Source organism: Gopherus evgoodei, chromosome 7, assembly GCF_007399415.2.
Source record: "Gopherus evgoodei ecotype Sinaloan lineage chromosome 7, rGopEvg1_v1.p, whole genome shotgun sequence".
NCBI lineage: Eukaryota > Metazoa > Chordata > Testudines > Testudinidae > Gopherus > Gopherus evgoodei.
In genome coordinates this window covers 56,664,368-56,685,701 of record NC_044328.1, presented here as the reverse complement: position 1 = coordinate 56,685,701, position 21,334 = coordinate 56,664,368, and the positions used below count along the sequence as shown (strand labels likewise).

Here is a 21,334-nt window from a genome sequence, read left to right as displayed (position 1 = left end):
TTCCATGAAAATTCTATTGGAAAAAAAGAACAACATTTAAAAATTATTGGCCCATCCCATTTTTACATTTTCAAAATGAAAAACTTCCAGATTTTTGGTTCAGTATAACTTTTTGTTTCAAAATTAAGTTAATGTAGAGGGGGAAAAAGGTAAAAGAAACACACATTTAAGAGGTCAAAATAGAAATGAAACATTTAGAATTGATCAAAACATTATGATTGACCCGATCTGAATTGTTTTCAGAGTTTCAGTTTGTAAAAAGTTTTGAGATTTCAACTTTTCTTCCCATTTGGGATGGTAAAAATGTCAAAGTCTCAAAAATTCTCACAGTATGGGAAACCCAGGTCTATAACCTTTTCTGCTAATGAGCTTAAATTACCTACAATAATACTACTCACATTTGTAACATGTTTATAGTGTCTGTTAATCAATTCTTAACCCTTTGTATGCTGTTTAAAACTAGATCCTTAATGTAGTGTTGGCATCAGAGGGCACTGAGTGCTAGATTGGTGGAATATTTTCAAAATGTGATGGAGTTTTTCATTGAAATGTCAAATTTCAACACAAAAAGAGAAGAAAATCTTATTTTCTCCCCTCTGGGTTTTCTATTTCCGTTCAGCACCTTACTGAAAATACTTAGCTTTGTCCAAATTTGGGCTTACAGTCAGCTGCTGTCACAGGGCTATTGCTGGTGTGACAGGCTTGGTCTATCCTTAAACATTATGTCAACTTCGCTACGACTGTCAAGGATTTGGAAAAACACAGCCCTGACTAACACAGTTTTGCTGACAAAACCCCAGTGTAGATGCAGCTCTTTTGATGGAAGAGAGCTTCTGTTGACATTGCTAACATTTTGGGGGGAATAGTTGTTTCTACACTGACAGAAAAAAACTCCTTCTGTTAGTGGTCAGCTGCGTCTGCACAAGGGGCCTGTGCCGGTATAGCTGTCTTAATGTAGGCTTTATAATGCCACCCATAGAATGTTGCTGCAGCTGTGTATACCATTTTCTGTAGCAAAAATATAAATGTAATTAGTTTTTATGGGTAATTTAAAGTCTGATGGAGTCACTCTGTAGCTTATCAAGACTGAATGAATGGTCACAGAGATAAAAGGCCAAAGAACATGTCTAGTTAATAAGCATTGCCCAGCTGGGCTGTCTGCCTTTGAAAGATAAAAGGAATATTTAAAATGCAGATTATTGCATCCCATCCTCAGTGATGTACTGACTTTTAGGACTCAGATTGATGGTACAGTATGGCACTAGATGTAGAAATTTAGTAATGAAATCTGTAATTGTATGCTCAACATTCCTTGTCATTAGGCTCAGCTATTAGCATCCACCATCTCTAGCACATAGGGCTTTGAGTTTAAGTCCCACCCAAGAGTTTGTCTTCTTGCCAGTTGGGCTCATATCCAGTGCTTTTCCTGAATGTATGGAGAAGGCTGGACTGTTAAAGTCATTAAACCAAGATCAAATCTACAGTGCTTTTCAATAAAAGTCGAAGATGCTATGGCAGTTTTCATAATAAATCGGCAATAACAATGGTTTCTTCGCCAAAAATCTCTGCTACAAATGGAAACATGTTCTTCAGTCTTTCAAAGCTATTTGTGAGCTACATTGAACGCACAGTTGATGCTCTGTTTTCTTACAAAAATACTACAACACTAGTATCTAGTTTAATATTATAGTGCAGTATTATAATATACTTTTATACATTTATATACATTTAAAATCAGGATCTGTTTTCTTCCCTGCTTTAAACTTCATTAGATAATGTTTGCTGCATTGAAATATATGGAGATACTGGCAGATTAGCTACCAGATTGACGTGTTTGTTAATCCACTAGGAGCTATCTGGGTTTTATTACTATACCTAAAGTTCTTAGCATCACTGATGAAAGACAAGATGAGGCTAGGGGTGGAGGAGTAGGGATATAAGAATATCATAGTTATTTTAATGGAGAAAACAAGTGCATTTCTATATGAATTGTATTTCTGCCTGCAGGAAACAAACTAAACAAATTCAGGAACAGCTGAAAGAGACAGAGAATGGGAAAACCTACAGCCTTAATGCTTCCAGCATGATGGCAAAATCAGAAACCATGGCACAAAGCCGAGTCCAGCTGCAAAATGTAAGTAATTTTGCCAACTGCAATACTTAATTGTCTGGCTGAATTTGTGGCTCTGATAGCATCAGACTTGCGTATTGCTATTACTCAGACATAACCTTAGTTCACACCCATGATTGGTAGAAGAATGGGGGAAAGCTATTTCAGTTTGCTTTCAACTGATTTTAAACTGTCCAATATAATGTATTAAGAATAAAAATGGTTCTGCATATGAAGATTGTATAGATTTGTCATTATAAACTCCAGCTTCTAAATAATTCCAATAGCTGGAACTAAATGTATGCATGTACGCCAATATTAAAAAAAAATAGAAAGGTGATGCTCCAGTGAAGAAACTCCAGATCATCTTGCGAACTTAGATGAAATAATATTAGACCACAACCAAAAAAGAGTTTAGTTGTCTATAGCTTTGTAGCTGTCATCTGAATCCAGTGACATATAATTTTACATGCAATCCCACAAGCATCAGATATATAAAATAAATGAAGATTGAAACAAGAAAATTATGTGTGATAAATCCCAAAGCATTTATTTTACATTCCTAGTCGCTTTCCAAAGGATGTCTCCCCACCCCTGCCCCTTTCACAAATCGCACACTTGTTAGTACTGTCCACTTTTGATGAGCAAAGATATGCGAAGAAAGGAACAAAGACAGTGGAACAAAGACTCTGCTAGCATACCCAGAAATACAGCATAATGGGCAATCACTTGAGATGAGATCTTTCTGAGTTTGTATTTTATTTGTGAATCTAAGAAATCGTCATACAAAATGCAATTTATACTCTACTGAACAGATGTACTAAGACAATGAAATGCAAAACCCATAAATGAGAATCCTGTCTCTCTCTAAAATGTTGTTAAGCTTCATTTTACCCCAGTAGTAGATTCATTTCTTTTTCTTTGTGATAGATGAGAGAAACAACAGGCTTTCATCATGGATCACTATTCAGTATTCAATAAATTAAGGTTATCTCTTAACCTCTCACCTTCCATACCATCTCCAGCTGAGGGTTTGTCAGACCTTACAAGATTTGAGGGGTTTCAAATTCCCCACAAAAACTGAGATGCAGCAGGAAATAGGGAAGAACATTTGTACCTCTGAGTCAATATTCAAACAATCCCTCCCCACAGGTTGCTAAACTCATACTGTAGCAGAATCCATGCTTCAGCCAAATTTGTTTGCTGAACTGGTTCAAAGGCCTGATCCAAAGCCCAGTGAAGTCAATGGAAATCTTTGCAGTGACCTCCATGGACTTTGAATAAGACCCTAATATATGGGTCCAGATTCATCAATACAGTCTAGTTGCATTTGTGTTGCCTGGGTGATATGGAGCGCCAATTCAACAGCCAGTTAAGCTAGGTTTATAGCTATTTTGTATCCCTGGGGAGCACTTAGCACCTGGCTCATAATTGTGAATATGACGCTCATTTTTAACCAGTTCATGCTAACTTACTTCATATTTAGTTTGGCTAAGCAGAGGGGATAGGATCAACTTTGTTTTTATCAAGTTAGCCTTAAACAATATAAAACTGTTTAGAACCAGTTCAGCAAATGCAGATTGAATACAAGTCTAGACAGAACCTCCACTGTGGAAGGGAGGACTTTTGGATGATCACATAATGCGCATTAAAGGTATGGCTCCTTTTTTGTGCAGAGAGTAGCTCCAGTAAACTGACCTGCTTCCAATTAAAATTTCTCCTGGTTTATTTTCATCTGGTTCAGTTACTCTTCACTTTTCCCCTTCTTCTTCTCCTCGAGTTCTTGTCACAGAACTGTGCATAAGCAATGGCTCTTTGTATTGCTGCAGCGAGGTTCTTCTTCGTACAAGTCTCCCCAAAGGGTTGGCAAATGAGCAGGTGCTCCATGGTCTGCACCTCACATATATTTGTGTCATTAGAGTGCACCCATTTGATCGTATTAGTCTTTGATCTGCTAGTTTGCATGCACAAGTGGTTCAGGCAGTGCCTCGTTGACCAGTCTGTATTGGCCCCTCTGGAAAGATCCTCTTGGGGTTCCAGATCTATTTCAGTGCATCCTACTATGCATAGTCTTTCATTCCAAACCTTGTCATGCCTAGCCAGTTGTATCTAAAGGCACAATGTTGGTTATAAAATTCTTTCACAGTTTATGGCATTTGATTATTCCTGTGTGACCATATAATGGATGCCTTGGATCTTCCATAGGCTGTGATCCTTCTCTTTGGCTTGCTACTTTCCTCCTGATATCAAGTGGTGCAATGACAGCCAGTAAGTACAGGCTGTCCTTTGGTGTTGGCTTTAGACATCGTGTTATTTCACGACAACTGTCATTTAAAACAGGGTCTAATTTCTTAGCATGGACTGATCATTCCTACGCTGGATAGACATACTGTGCTATGGAGTAGCACAAGGCAATAGCAGTGGTTGGCAAAGTAGCTGGACTGGCTCCCCACGTTGAGGTCGCCAACTTTCAGAGGTTCACCACCAGGTAGACAGGATTTGGAAGAGTAGCCTTCCAAACTAGGGTTTCATCTCAAGTGGTGGTTAATTTCCACTTGGCTTGTCAATGGCACAGATGAAAAGCTGTGTCTTGGCTGGGTGGACACAAAACTGGTTCTTATTCCCCCTTACAAAAGCTTTTGTGAAGATTGCTGATTCAGAATAGCTATCATCTGTGTTACCAGCACATTAGCAGGTGAAGTGAAGTCTGTAAAGTGCTTTTTGTGATCCTTTGCTCTAACATATGCTATATAAACTAGGTCTCAAATATTACTATGTACATTGTCTCTTTCCCTTCCTTTTTAATTGTCAAATATATTTTGCTCCAATTTTGTAAATAATTATTTAGTGTCTTTTGAGCATTTGACAAACACACCATAAGCTTCACTGATGTCCTATTCTATTGTCATCATAATAATGCTTATTATGTCCTTTTATAATGGTCATGATAGCTGAAGAGGTAGTTTGTGGATTCCAGTTTTGGGGGATTTGAAATAATAAACAGTAACAATGGTTTTCAGCCAAAGTTTGCTTACTAGCCAGTGCTGTTCAGAATGGTGATTACCAATGATGGTAATTAACACACTGTTTTCCAGATCTTATTGCTGCTGGCAGGGAGATGCTCTAGCCTTGCTTTTAATGTTTTTTCCCTTTGGGAGCAATGATATTAAGGAAGAAAAAATAGAATGACCTTGCACGGTTAAGGATGTAGCATAACTGCAGGGTAATAATGGTTTCTATTGTTGGAACGACTTTAGTGCAGGAAGGCACTTCATTAAATATTCATAAACCATCACAGTAAAACAACAACAACAAAAGACTTTCAGACTAGTTCCAAAAACTGGAAAAGTGCAAAATGTCAACTCTTAGGGGGCAAATCCTGCCTCCTTCTCTAAAGCTGTAATGGGGTTCTGGTGTGAAGGACTGGGAGCAGGACATTGATGAGGAGTCAGAGCATTCCTGTGAGGAAACAGAAGTATATTGGGACCACATAGCACTACTTCAGTCACTGAGCTGTACTAGTCTCCATGGAACTTTGCCTCAGCTGTTCACAATCTGTTGATGATGGGAAGGATTCCACACCCAGCCCAGAAACTTCTCACCAGGGCCCAGCCCTGCTAGTTAGACAGGGCGCTAGGCTGAGCATTTAGCCCCCTAAGTGCACATTGTTGCCCTGATCCTTCTCCCATTGACGTCAAAGACAAAAGTCAAAGTGACTTCAATGGGAGTATGATCAAGCCTGCGCCATGGCATAAGATAGATGATGAAGATCCACCCTCCTTCAAAAAATTAGAAGTGCTTACGTGACATCCATGAGAAGTGTTCCCTGGGGATTTTTAGCAACTACTGAACCCTGATAACTGACAATGGGGGAACCTCAGAAGACTTAGATATTGTGCTTATATAAATCTTTGAAGTCTTCTCCTTGCCTAGCCCTTTGAGTGGATCCTCAAAATCTCTCTCCTTCTTTCCTACCTCACTAGCTCCCAGACTTAACTCCTCCTTCCCTAAACTGGGTCTGGTGACTCCTCCAAATTTTATACCCAGCTTATTTTTCCTCCTGTTCTCTGTAATAGTTGTGAAACTGGGTAAGGTAGACAATGTTTGTGTAAGGTTTATGAGTTTAATAAAGTCAAATGGCTGTGGTATTTCAGTCCACTGTTAAACATCTGCTGCATGCTAATCTAGAGGTGGGTGCATTTCATTTGTGGGTAAAGTGATCTCAATGCACAGATTCTTCCAAACATGCTTTCCTTGCTCTCCCCTTTGGAAGAGATCCAGAACACAATTAGTGGTACTCAGCTAACTTTGCAAAGAGCTCAACCAATTACAGTGCAAGGGTGCCACCTCTTCCCACAACCTTTTTAAAATTGGAGGTTGGTAAATCAGGGTTGTATTGTTTATACTTTGAAAGACACTTTGGGTTTCTGTTAATGAGAGGTACTATGTTAATGTAAATAAATTATTATTGTACGATTGTAGGTAAACCCTATATTTCATTTTGAACCATGCATTCAAATTGATTACAAATTTGCATTTCACTCTTGCCTAACTCATTATATTTGCAGCTGTTGCAGAAAAATATGGATTAATAAATCTCAATCCTTCTGATAGCCCACTTCTGTGCCAATTAAAGATTTCTTTACAACAGCTTGATTATGAAAATCACATACAAGGATAAAAACTCTGGATGTTTGCTTTCAAAATACTTTCCATTTGTAATGCAGTCTCTTGCTGAATCCTAAACTAAATGTTATCTGGCTGGAATCTGTGTTTCAAATTGCGGTGTGGGATGTTCCCCTAAATTCATTAAACATGCATATGGAAGGGTTGCTTTTACAGTCATGTAATGAGATGTGAAATAGATGCTCAAGTTAAGCAACATGATATTCAGAAAGCAACAGGGATTGCTGATAGTGTGAAATGTAGAAGCATTAGAATTCAGATTGTTCACATCCTTTATTTTTGTGTCTCCCTTCAGGAGAAAATCCACAGCTAGGAAAGGAAGGCTACCTAGCAATATGTGGAGTTGTATTGCCTGGGCAGATCCACATTGCAGGACTCATGTGTCAGGCATGTGAGCTACAGAACATTTGGTATTAAATCTGTTGGGCGGGGGGGCTCAAGTCAGCCTGAGATCCATATGTTCCAGAAGTGACCTCACTCTATACTTCTCCTCAGTCTCTTGTTGCTTAATGAAAGCATTCCAATAATGTCTCTGGAGAAGAGAAGAGGGAGAATAAATGTAGATTTGCAGGTGCAATACACTTGGAGAGCTCCATTTACCAGGAGATTACATTCATTTCTTCTTTATGGATTTCTTCTGCAAGCCCACCCCTTTTCTCCCCCATACTAGACTAACCATCATCCACAAATTCTGTAATTCTATAAAACAAATCAGCAATCTTGTTTGTTAGGGAAGAATTATTATTTATAAGCTCCTGCTACTTATAGCTTGCAATTCTATTATCCCCCAGGTGTTTGTTGATCTTTTTGCTGTTAACACTGCTTCCATTATTTTGTTAGGGATATAGTCTGGATTTATATAATAGTAATGGTCAGGATTACTCTAATTTTTTTGTTTGAAGAGTGTTACTACATTTATTATTTCCTATTTCATTCCTATTTGTCTGTCACTTTTCAAAAATAATCTCCAGCAATACAGTCAGCTAATTCCTGGGGTGTCTTGAACCTGGATCAGTTTGTGTATCTGTACATATTTTCCAAGTGTTGTAATGCTCTACTTGTTAATTATCAATAGTTACTTTTACCTCTTTACTAGTCGTTCAAACTTCTTTTCTGATTTTTTTTCTTGTTAAAGACATATTTAAAGAAAGCAGTAGTGCTGCTATTCTTGAGTCATCATTGATTTATATTCCATCCTACTGCTTGTCTAGTACTACTCCTTTTCCCATGATATATTTCTAAAATCGCCTTATTCCCCCCACCCCCACAACCCTTAGCATTCACTTGTAAAGGGACAGATTGTGTCTGTTCTTAATGCATCTGCTTTGGGGAGTAAGAGGGAGAAAGATCCCTCTGCCCCTATGTGACCACATTAGGGCTTCCTAGATTTTAAGGAGTACAGATGCTCACCTGCTATTCCACCTTGCCCATGCAAGTGACAGAGACGAGGGAGACATGCAAAGAGAATGCTCCACCTTTCTTATCCTCAGAAGAAAAGGCAGGAAATTGAGACTTGCCGGTGCTCTTCCTGGAGATGGGAAAGGGGAACAACCACAGTTCAATGCTTGATCTAGCCCTAAGGTGGTATTTTATCCATGTTGCTTTTTTGTTGTCTGTGTCTACCTACCCTGCAAGGCTTTTTATACTCAGAGCATTCTTGTTGGTCACTGACTACTACTTTCATTTCCACTAAAAATTATGAGAGTTTAAGGAAATCTTGAGTAGCCCTTTATGAAGCAAACTGGCCAAATTTTGCATTCACCTTGACCAGAGAAACTGTGGGTTGTCAACCTAATTAAAATTCCTTGTAGGAATTCCTGGCCTCTTTTAACACCTGTGGATTTTAAAACTTCCTGCCACTACGCCTTACTCAGTAGATCTCTTAATTCCCCATCACTTTCTTTCCTAATGTCCAGTACTCTTGTTTTGCTGCATTTTGTGGTCACATTCTTCACCGTGCTTGATTCAAGTACTTGTGGTCACTGGTTCCAAACTTTCCTAATATTCTCATATTCCCCATCATCAAGGATAAAAATGCCTTTTCTCAGTCTTGTCACTTCTTGCTGGAGTGTGTAATAATTAAATTCTATATTGGCCTATTCTATAGAAATACAGCGTCATTTGTTGCACAGCAAGATGAAGACATTTAAAACTCCTTTTTAATTTGTTAGGGGAAAGAGAGCGAAATATGTTTTGGCCTATGGGATGATCAGAATTGTCAGAAAGTTCAACAGCAAATTATTGACCTCCATTTAATCCCTTGAGTGTTTGGGATATACACTGTAGTTTTGGCAGAGCTGTGATTTAAACAAACTATCATGAGAATGTTGGCAGTTAAATATTGACCACACTAGACCAGCAGTAATGAGAGAGATACTGTAAGCTAGTTAGAAATTCCAGCTCTTATGATGGGTAGTTCTAAATGTGGGGCTATTTATGGGAGTTCCTGAGAAGAAACTGGGTTTCTGACTTTGCAGAAAGTGGAAGCAGTTTGCACCAACCTATCTAGTTAAAGAAGTAAAATCATAAGGTCAGCTTAGCAGTTGTACAGCGCTTGTCATCCAGAGATCTCAAAGCACTTTACAAAGGCTGGTATCATTATCCTAATTTTACAGTTGGTGAAATCCAGGCAGAGAGAGATGAAATGATTTGCTCAAAGTCACACAAGTGAGGTGGCAGAGCCATGAATAGAATGAAGGTTTCCAACTCCCAGGCCAGTATCCTGCATATTAGACCATGCTGTGTCCTCAGATTTTAATAGTATATCTAGGAAAGGGGTGGAATATTACTTGTGAGAAGCTGAAAGGATGGGCAATTGCCTATAACATGAAACTGTGAGTAACTGAAAATTTGCACAAAGGTTTATTTTTTAACTCTATAATTATTCATTAATTTATTTAGCCACATGCATCAAAGGACTTTTCAGTAATTGCTCAAACAAGAAGCACAAAGAGTCAATCAAGAGACAATAAGGCCTAAAAATAAATAGCACAAATAAATCTTCAGTTGTGTTTTAAACTTAACGCAAAGAGCCTGCCTCAAATAACTCTACCAAACAGGGCGACTAGCTTGATTGTTCAGATTTGCAGCCAGAAGAAGCTGTGGTTGCTTAGCACTTGTGAAAATCAGGTTATAAGTGTTGTCATAAACAGATAGTTAAGGGTTAATGCCTCTATTACCTATAAAGGGTTAAGAAGTTCACCTAGCCTAGCTGACACCTGACCAGAGGAACCAATCGGGGAACAAGATGTTTCAAAAGGAAGGAGGGAAGTTTTCCTTTGTTTAGAGTCTCAGTTTCAGCCCAAGTGAAGAAGATCAAGGAACCAGCCTCTTATCAGAGTAGTAAGTTTTAGAAAGGAATAAATAGGTTTATGTTTATTTTCTTTGTAACTTGCCTTGGTACCATTAAGGGAATTATCAAATTTGGGTATTCTTGTGTGTATTAAAGTTTTGCCCAGGGGAATATCCTCTGTGTTTTAAATCTGTTGTCTGTGAGAGTAGCTGGTATGCTAATCTCTCCCAGAGGCTTTTCTTTTACATTTCTTTTCTTTAATTAAAAGCCTTTTTCTTAATACCTGATTGATTTTTTTCCTTGTTTGTAGATCCAAGGGGGTTGGATCTGGATCCACCAGGAGTTGGTGGGAGAAAGGAGGGGGGATGGTTAATTTCTCCTTGTTTTAAGATCCAAGGGGTTTGGATCTGTGTTCACCAGGAAATTGGTGAAGTCTCTCAAGACTACCCAGGGAAGAAAAGTAGTGCTTGTGAGTGGTGGCAGTGATGCCAGATCTAAACTGGTAATTAAGCTTAGAAGTGTCCATGCAGGTCCCCACATCTGTACCCTAAAGTTCAGAGTGGGGAAGAAACCTTGACAAGTGTGTATAGAAATGGTATCTGGGAAATGGAGAGAGAAGGGACATGGAAAGTACAGTCAATCTTACGGAGGAATAAATACAGTTGTGAGTATAAATGTACATAAATATGTGACAAGGGACATGAATACCAACAAACTCCTACAGACAAGATGTCATTAAAATTCTCAAGACAAAAAACAAAAATATAAACCTGATTCTTAACTTCAAAGGCAACCAATGTAATTGCACAAAACTGTTTAGAGGCTTGTGAAAAGTGCTTACAAACTGGTATCTGGCCCATCACAACTGGAGTCCTTGTGAGTTTTGTTCTTGACTTCAAGGAATGTGGAATCAGGCCACATGAATCTTTTATTATTAGTTTCTGTGTGAATTAGCATCATAATTACGTGCCAGCTGTAAATTTAATAATGAAGAAATAAATCTTTCAGCTAAACAACACTAACCAAAAAACCCACTACCCTGCAGAGAGTGCCTGTTGGGGAATTTGGTAAATGAGCTGGTATTTTATCCAACCGTCTAGGGCACTTTGAAAGGATTGTGCCTCTCTTCATGTGTGGGGAGAACAGATGAATGGTACCATCTTCTGTCCCAACCCACAGCAACTTTTCACACCAGTCCAGAGGGCAGGACTGAGCTCTAACTGTTGTTTATGGTTCACTTAAGACTCATGATTTTACAAGCCATTTGGACCTTCAGTTTAATTTGATGTAAAATACAAGAAGGGACAGGAATAGCTTTCTTGAGTTATCAATTCATTCTTTTTGTAAATCAAATTGATTTATTCAGGTCAAAAATCAAAGGCAGTTTCCTTTCTGCATCTGGCAGAGAAACCATTAAAGTTTGAAACCTTTGGGAAAGCTGGCACCTTAAAAATCATACTTCTGTCTGAAAATGCTTTACCTACTATTGTTACCAGTGATCACTAAGCTCCCTATGACTGAAAGAGATCAGAACCTAATACATTTATTCTAATTTACCAGTGTGTTTACTTTGTGCATTTGACAGCACTTTGCGTATATTCAGTTTCATTGTTATGTCTCCCCCCTGCCTTAGTCATTTTATCCTGTTGTTTGTGTGGATGTTTCACATAACAAGCAGGGAGAGGAAAAATGCAGGAGGAAAAATGTGTTTGTTTAGCTACAGAAAATGGCCAGGTGAATCAAGGGTGAATGTAATAACTAAAACTATTTTTAACTCATTTTTAAATTGACTAGATCTCAGGTTTCTGTCATCCCTTTCTGATTTTGTTGAAGATGGTAGGATGCGTGATTGAACCTAAGAAAGGGGATATTTTAGTTTTTATGTGCACTAAATGTTGGGCCTTTTCTGTTAGGCTACAGAATAACTATGACAAAGAGAAGCATTGTGACAGAAATTGTACCAGTTCTTCACTATGGACAGTTTATATTGAATCACTGTTACCCTTTATACTGTAATGGTTGTTTAATAATATCAGCTATGACTTTCTAGGGAGCATAAGTGATTTAGGCATCCTTGAGTTAACTTGTATCATGTCTTATCTTGCACAATACTTTGTTTATTGCATAAAGAATGCAAGTATTGGTGATATATAGCAACCAAAAGTTGGAAAACATAAGGCCAACCAGACTAACTTTAGGTAACTGTCAAGTAGCCTAAGAAAGCTGCCAACTGCACTACTTCTTAACATCTGCATGAAAAGGCAGATCCATTTCTCATATCTCTGGGATATTACCCAATGGACACTATGGATGAGCAAACTGGTTTGATAAAATAAGAATCAGACTGCACAATCCTCCATCCCTGACATCATACTGAAATGGAATTTATTTTGAGTTTTTAAACGTTCTGTTATTCATTTGTTAATATTTACACATCTCTGCACTTTCTGGTTCCCCTTGGAGCGAAATCAGAGAAGCGCTCACTGTATTTTCAAAACAAAAGACCAACATGTATGTCATTAGAAGAAAGGTTGTTTGTGTTTCATTTCCATTTCCAAATATATAGGCTGTAGCGGTTCCTATGAGGATTAATACTCAAATAGAGAATATCATACCCATAGTACCACTGGAATGCCAATTACTTTCAGACTGTAAATGTAGACCCCTGATGACCCTGAGTCTCAAATTGCAAATCAGGATGTAGACTTTCCCCAAAGGATGTTTGGATCCACCATTTCTTATTTATTTGAATCCAAGCGCTTTTTTTTTTCTTTGGGGTTTGTTAGTTCCATCTGTTAAAGAAAGGAGACATAGTAAGGGCTCTGCCAGGTCCTAAGGAACTTCTGAGATATACCATCTTTCGGGGTAGTTCTAAAATCAGGCATGTGACTAAAGGAATCAATATTATAGCATTCCTTAATACTCAGGGTAGAGATACCTGTATAATACTGCAATAACACTAAATATTTTCAAATGGTAAATGTCAAGTATTTTAACAGTGAGTACTTTATTTGTGTTTTCCAATATGCACAGGTTATTTAATTCATTCTTTTTCTCCCAGTGACATTTTTATTTAAAAAGCCTCCCATCCTCCTTCCTTGTCATCTCAGATATTGATAACATGCATGATGTATTCTAATTTTAATATATTAATTGCTTTTTATTCTCTGTACCACAGTATTCAAAGACAGACAGGCATCCTGGGCCTGTGATGGGCAAAGTTATGGAGTCTAGTTTTTCAGGCACTCAATCTTTCCCCGAAGCCTTGTCTCCTGACAGAGGAAGCCAGCCTATTAAGCAACATAGGTAAGCAAATGGCTCTCAGACCAGAAAATTGACAGGCAGAGATGTCACTGGTTTAGTGATACGTATACAAGATTATTGTTTCTTGTGCTGGGGAGACACTCAGGACAGTATGTACTAACAGAGACCTGATCCAATCATTAAGCAGATGACCAAGCATTTCCTTAGCTGTAGGCATAAAAAGGCATTAAAGATGCTCACAGACTATATCTACCTTCTGTAAAGAGCCTAGAGGAACTATTAAGAGACACTATCAAAGCTGTAGACAGAGACTAGTGAAATAAACAATTGTATTCTGAGAAACCATTGAAAAACAGATTTTTCCTCTCCTGCCCTATCTTAGTTCATGAAGTTAATGGCTCATGCTCCCCTTGCAGGCTCTGTTGCAAACTTTCAACCTTTTCTGAATGTTTCTTTAAACAAATAGAATTCTAAATGAAAAATGATTGGTTTTGGTGTATATTCATGAGTTGCAGTGCTTTTGAAGACCTACTTTTTACAAGTTTGGACACATAATGCTTCCAAGGGTTGGGGTGTGTGTTGGGGTCAATTTTCAACATTGAAAGAGGTGCCCCTTTTAAAAAAAATTTCTGGTTTTTCATATGACAAGTGTATATGATGGGCTGAGATATTCATATTCAAATTCATACTTGGTGGAAACAGCTTTATTTAGCATCACTGAACTTGTGGTGATAACCTCTTGCACAAAGAATATGGATGATTTGATAACAGGAACAACAAAAAATCTCAAAAACAATGGCAGAGAGGGCAGAATGATGCGAGTCTAGGGAGAAAAACTTAGTGATCATAATATGGTCTATTCCTTAAGACTATTATACTTAAAATCTTCCTTTGCCCTACTTTACTGTACCTCTTCTATTGTTTGACTGTATCCCAAAAGGACATTTCATTCTAGCCACCTAGATCAGCCACAATTTCTCCTTTTTTTATGTTCTAATAGATTGGAAGGCTAAAAAAATCAATCAAAGTATACTGTTGAGTCAATAAGGGACAATTGGGGACCATTACATTTGCCTTACTTATACCTTTTAACATGGCAGTAAACACCAACTCTCATGTAAAATTCACTCACTAGAGCCCCAGTTTCACAAAGTGTTTAGATGCACATTCTCTAAGTGTTTTGCTGAATTGGTGCCTAGAACATTTTCCATTAAAAGATTTTAATCTCATTTTACTTAAATGGAAAAGATATTTTGTAACCCTTTAAAAGTAAAATATTTCAAATGAAATAAATGTCCATATTTATAATCTCTATGTATAAAATTGTTATAAAGTTTCATCAGGAAATGTCTCTTGACTCTTATTTACATAATATATCATGAAATCATAAAAGACCCAAATATTTTTAAATCTCCCAAAGATTACCCTGATATTTAAATGTTGTTTAAAATAAAAATCTAATAAGAACTTTCAAACGCATTCATTTTTCTTCCACAAGGAAGTCACTCTATAAGCCACATTTATTTAAACTCTTCTAGATTAGAAGAATTCCTATACATTTGACAATAAAGTATCCAATCCAATATTCTGCACTGCTAATGCTGCCTTCTTTGCTGAAAGAAAAACAGGATCAAGCGCCTTATTTGCAGGGTGCCAGCAATAAGTTATATTAATATTACTTGCATCAAAGGTGTGTTTGCACTGATCGATGAGCTTGCCTTGATTTATAAATAATTGCTTTCATAATTTTATAATTTGCAATTTAATATATCAAGCCTTTGTTGTATAAAACATGCAATAGACTTTAGAATGTCAGTGATTTATAAGCCCATCATTGATTTATGCATCGTGCAACAACTTCATAGGTTACTTTGTGTCACTGATTTACAAGTACTGTACTACTGATTGATTAGTCATCTGTCTTAATGTTGTTTTTTTTTAGTTTAGGCCCTTTCTTTATAAGCCTTATGTTACAGATTTCAAACTAGTTTATAATTAACTTTTGTTTCTATATTTTACATGTGACCAATTTAGGAAAGTAATTTTAATTACTAAAGATAAATTTTGCCCTAAATATTACTAGTGTCAAGTAGTTGAGATCCCTGGGGCAAACTGAGCATGATATAGAACTCAAGTTAGCAGATCGCTTAAGCATGTGATGAACTTTACATACCAGCTGCTGGTAGATGTAAGCTAAGATTTTGCTCCAGGAGGTACAGTCCAAGGGGGAGATGGAGCAGAGGTGGGTTTACTCCAACTTTGTGCTCTTGGGACTTTGGGCTGCTCTGGTGTTGAAATGACCCCTGAGTAAATTAGAGCAGCCTAATTTACAGCAGCCTCTCCAGGCCTGCCTATGGGCCTCTCCTCATTTTTTAACAACTACTGTTGCTCAAGATCTAGTTTATATAGATGGAACAAATGACCACTTTGCTACTCATGAGTCTAGAGCCTGATCCCCTTACCCTTGTTGAGCAGCAGCTGGTTCTGCAATTAATCCTACTGATTTCAGTTCATTGATTTAATTGGTATTAACTAAAGAGTATACTACTGTTAAATGCAAATTAGGAAGTCAGAAATCCACTGTAAAGTAATTATATTTTCCTATGAAGATGGCAAAATAGTACCCTGTGTTCTGGCATTTTTATTTATTTATTCATATTAGAACTAGAAAAAAAATTCTGGCAAAAGTAAGCTCTTTCTTTGTAGGTTCAGTAAACATTTCATATATCTGACCAGCAGAAACTAGGATGGCAACGTCACTTATCTGTATCTTTAGCCTCTAGGGGGTTGTGCATGTGTGTAGTGTAGGGTTCATGAGCAAAAGCTTAGTTATCATATTCAAATAACATCTGAGTCCCAGGGCTAGACAGCTGGATCCCATGGATATAGGTTGGGTGCTGTAAAGGAGCTGTAACATATGTAAGAGGATGAGAGAAATGTATGGCCAGCTCTGGAAATGTGGCCAGATTACAGTCCCTTTGCATCACTCAAATTAAGAATCTGGCTCATGATGTTAGACATAACAGTTCAACAAATAAATGCTAGGGGAAAACTTCATTACCCCTTCTTGGATTAGACACAGTCCTGAAATTCTTTTGGTACCCTGATGCTACCTCTAGCACAGTGGCTCTCAACTTTTCCAGATTACTGTACCCCTTTCAGGAGTCTAATTTGGCTTGTGTACACTCAAGTTTCACCTCACTTGAAAACTAATTGCTTGAAAAATCAAGCATAAAAATACGAAAGTGTCACAGCCCACTATTACTGAACAATTGCTTACTTTCTCATTTTTACCATATACTTGTAAAATAAATCAATTGGAAAATAAATATTGTACTTACATTTCTGTGTATACTATATAGAGCAGTATAAACAAGTCATTGTCTGTATGCAATTTTAGTTTGTACTGACTTTGCTAGTGGTTTTTATGTAGCCTGTTGTAAAACTAGGCAAATAACTAGATGAGTTGAGGTACTACCCCCTGAAAGACCTCTGCGTAATCCATGGGGCTACACATACTCCTGATTTAGAACCTCTGCTCTAGCAAAAACACAGGAGGAAAAAATGTTCTGATGCTTAAAATTTACCTCACTACAAATATTGTAAAGAAAGAAAAGAAAGGAAAAAACCCTGCTAAATACACATGAGCTTTTTGTTACAGTAATTTATCTGATTGTTCTTTACCATGGCTCCTTGATATACTAAATCTCATTATAATCACACAGTTCTTTTCATAATATTCACACTTTTGTTTAGGTCCTAAGGATGCTGTTAATATTCTCTTAGTGGCAAATATTTTAAAGACTGTTGTTATTATTGGCTGTTTGATTTCTGTGGCAAGCCCATTACAATATGTACAAAACCCAGTCTGAAGTAGAACTAGGGAGACATACAAATGCAAAACCATGAGTTTTAAATTGTCATGTTTACCAACAGACTGAAGTATGTTTTCTATGTGGATCAAAGGGAAATCAGATCACAGCTCATATTACTGTGTATTTATTTATCTGCTGTATGCCTGAGTGAAGATTTATCCAAGTCTCTTCTTTGAGGGAACTGTGTAAGCATAGACTAGTCTGGAGGCTAATTCACTCTGTATCATTATTCATAAACAGTCTGACAAAGGTCTTGTTGTACAATATTACATCATTGCACAATATTTATTCTGACAGACTCTCATGTTAGCAGATATAGGAGATCCTTAATGATTAAAATACTGAAAAATGATCTAAAGTGCATCCCCTTGATCAGAATAAATGTTAGCAGCGGATTGCCTAAACATACTAAGGCTAAAAAATTGTCAGGCTCTTAAGATATATCAGGAGACAGTGTCTGGCAACTAACTGTCATTGGCGCATATGTTTGGTCTTGCTGTCAACAGGCCAAGAAACATGCATTTCAGTCTTAGACAGCAAAGTATGTATGTTTTTGTCAGTACACGACATAGTATACTTCCTGTAGCAGTACTACTGAGCTATCAACTATGAAAAATAAATAAATATGCATAGCACAATCCAGCAAATTGTGTAAATATGTACAATTTTTGCAACTGGTCTTCTGAAAATAGATAGCTCAGGCTTACAATTGTGTGAGCTTTTCATTTTTGCTACTTTAGTGCAGTGCTATTTAAATCTTTACCTTTTGTTCCTAATTAACATTCCCTATCCCTATAGTGGTGTAGAAAATACTTTTTTTATATTGTAGGAACATCAGTTACTTGCAAACAGCAATTGTTTTTATAGAGAATTTTCAGGGTTGTCATCTTGTTGTGCTTGCTCCTCTCTCTGTTTTTTGTTTTTTTCTCTTTCCCCGCTTTCTTTTTTCTGTTTTGTCATGGGGAAGGGGAAAAAATGAAAACTGAAAAAACAAAAATATTTCTTTTTCAGGTTCAGGAATAAAAAATATGTTTTCAATAAAAGACCAATTTTCAGTGACCAAAAATTGTCTTCAGAAAGTTTTGACCAGCTCTAGTTTTAATGGTGGCCACTCTATTTGCATTTGAAATTGTTCTGTTCATAAATTTACTTTTATTTTTGCAAGTTCCCAAACAAGAGCAAACAAAGTCCTCTAAACTTAGCAGGGCTCCATTTCAGGTTTCTGTCTGTGCAGCTCTTCTTCCAGGTTTGGTACCAAAGAGTTTCACAAACCTCTTACAGGCAGTAACTCTGCTGTGTCCTGTAGTACTCTCCTCTTGAGCTGCTGCTGTGGGTCTTACCCATGGAAGGCCAAAGAAATCAAGCAGAGAAGGCAGCCCTCATACCAGACAGCATAAGTAGCTGGTCTCAGACTACATCAGGAGTGTTAGAGCGGAAGATTTATCCTTCTCTTACCTACCCCATTCAGTGCTACTGCTCAGGGCATGGGACAAGAGAAAGGGGGCTAGATGGGAAAGAATAAAGGCTGGAAGTGGAGGGAAAAGTTGTTGGGGAAACTAGAGAAAATATGAGGTGGCGCAAAGGTGAGAGAAGACCAGTAGTATGCAAAGAAAAGTAACAAGAGCACTGGTAGACCCAGGAAATCAAAGTAGATCCCATGGGTCAGAGAGAGAAAATGGGGGGGATCAGGAGAAGAGAAATAGAGATATTGGAGGATAAGGGATGCAAGGGAGGAAAGTGAAATGGGTGCCAAGGAAAAGGATTGAGGGAAAGGGAAGCATGGCAACGATACTGTTAAAAAGGGGAATGGGAAATGAGGCTAAAGAGACAGAAGAAAATGGCCCAGAATATTAATAAGCTGAGTAAACAATAGTCCAAAATGGAAAATGAAGTGAAGGAGAGCAAAGTATTACTGAGAGATGGAAGGAGAGAAAGAGGGGAGTAAAGAAATGTGGAAAGAAAACAAGAACACTTTTGCGCACAAACACATTTAAGAACAAAATGTTGTTTGTGCAGCTACATTTTGTCTGTGATGTGACAAAGAGAGTGAAGAGACTAGGATTCCTGGGATGTACAGGGACAAAAGGAGGGACAGTTATGATTGTATATTGGGGGAATCGGAAGACCTAGAGCCAGATTGTTTTTAAGTGTGTCTGTACACTCAGTATTTCCATCAGGGAAAAAAAAATGCAGAAGGAAACTTGTCTTGTTCTCTTAAACAGCATCTGAATTCAATCCTGGAAGTGTATGACGTATCCCCGTCTTACAGATTTTCTATCAGTTTATAAAGCACTTTAGGATCCATTACACAGGTTGTGATTCTTTTCTGCACAGCTGTAATCAGGTGATCTGCTGAAAAAATCAGGATGTTGGAAATTCTAATGCCTTCCTATGGATCTCTGCAGTCAGATTAATTTTGCTGCTTCTGAGCCAGTATACCAGATAAATAGTTGGCAGTTTATGCCTAAATCACATTAAAGATGCTTAACTGCCTACTGTAATAAAGTACCTTTTGATTTTTATCTCAAGTTTTATCACTTAAATTGTGTCCCTCCTGTTAATGCTTTCCATGTTTCAGTAAACAAAGGTACTTCTGAATGTGCTTATCCCATAATGAGATGTATAATCAGTTTTGTTTGGTAACAAACTGCAAAAAACAAAAAACGAGCAAGATGGTTCCTAGAATTATTGTAAATTCAGTGCAGTGAATTTTCCACATTATTCACAAGTTTAACTCTGCTGGGAGCTGTGCATGTGTAGTGAGAAGGCAATAAGCCACCTGCTGAGTATGGTTTGGTTCTATTCAGTTGTTTAACCTGGAGAAAATTTCTACACAAAGCAACTTGCAAAAATGCATTGGTAATTCATCATTAAGGTTAGAGATGGTTGAACTATTTCTTCTAAGACAGTCATTGATCAGGGCTATATCTCTTTCTGACTTGTGAATTGTTCATAGCCCAGGCATTATTTATATGGATTTGTTTATTAATCATAATTGATTAATAGTTTTTGTTTAGTGACATACTAGGTTCATGTTTGAATATTTTATATTTTGCAATCGGTCTTTTTATTTTTCACCTAAGTCCCCTATGCATGTTTTCCCCCCTCTGATTGGATGATATAACCTTTATGAATAGGATCAGTGCCTGAACAAATCTGACTGTCTTAGGGAGAAGAGCACTTTATAGGAGAAAGATAGCAGGAGATAAGAGTCTTAGAAAAGTTTCCTAACTTATTTTGGACCAGATGGAATATTCTATCTAGATACATACATTCAGCCCAGCTATTAAAATAGTTTGATTCCCTCTTGCTTGAGGGAAAGACAGAAAACATAGGTCTGATTTGTTGTTGGCTCTCTAGCAGATTTTACATATAAATTTATCTTGCCAAATTCTCACAAATCATTGTATTCATACATAGAGTGGCCAGGTGAGCAATTTCTGTGCAAATGTGTTTGTGCACATGCACTTGTTTTTGTATATCCATAGTTGTCTGTGTTCACACAATAAAAGCTTCTCATGCCTATGTTAGGAGACTTACCACTAGCACTACTGACAAAAAAAGAGTTTTGACCTATAATTCAGTACAGTTTAAGCTTTATGGATGTGCAAAATGTATTACAGGGGTAGGCAACCTATGGCACATGTGCTGATTTTCAGTGGCACTCATACTGCTCGGATCCTGGCCACCGGTCCGGGGAGTCTGCATTTTAATTTAATTTTAAATGAAGCTTTTAAAACATTTTTAAAACCTTATTTACTTTACATAGAACCATAGTTTAGTTATATATTATAGACTTCTGGAAAGAGACCTTCTAAAAACATTAAAATGTATTACTGGCACGTGGAACCTTAAATTAGAGTGAATAAATGAAGATTCGGCACACCACTTCTGAAAGGTTGCCAGCCCTGCTGTATTATATTGGTGGAGGTGTTTTTAGGACTGTTAGCAAGTTGTCACTGAACTGTTGTCAGTACCTAAAGAAATCAAGTGATGTACACATAAGTCTGCAACTTCTAGCCTGACCTACAGTAACAGTGGGGCAGCTAATGTAAATAATTTTCTGCAAATATTTGATAGAATTTGTTAATACTTTTGCTTTTCCTG

At 37.4% G+C, this 21,334-nt stretch overlaps 1 protein-coding gene across 2 annotated transcripts in view; it reads left to right on the top strand.

The window, feature by feature from the left end:
- NRG3 (neuregulin 3) overlaps positions 1-21,334 on the top strand; it is a 935,584-nt gene that overhangs the window by 894,564 nt on the left and 19,686 nt on the right. For both annotated transcript variants that reach the window (XM_030570053.1, XM_030570052.1), the window contains exons 6-7: positions 2,008-2,134; positions 13,267-13,394. In XM_030570053.1, the coding sequence (XP_030425913.1) occupies positions 2,008-2,134; positions 13,267-13,394 (255 nt within the window). The remainder of the gene's footprint in view (positions 1-2,007; positions 2,135-13,266; positions 13,395-21,334) is intronic.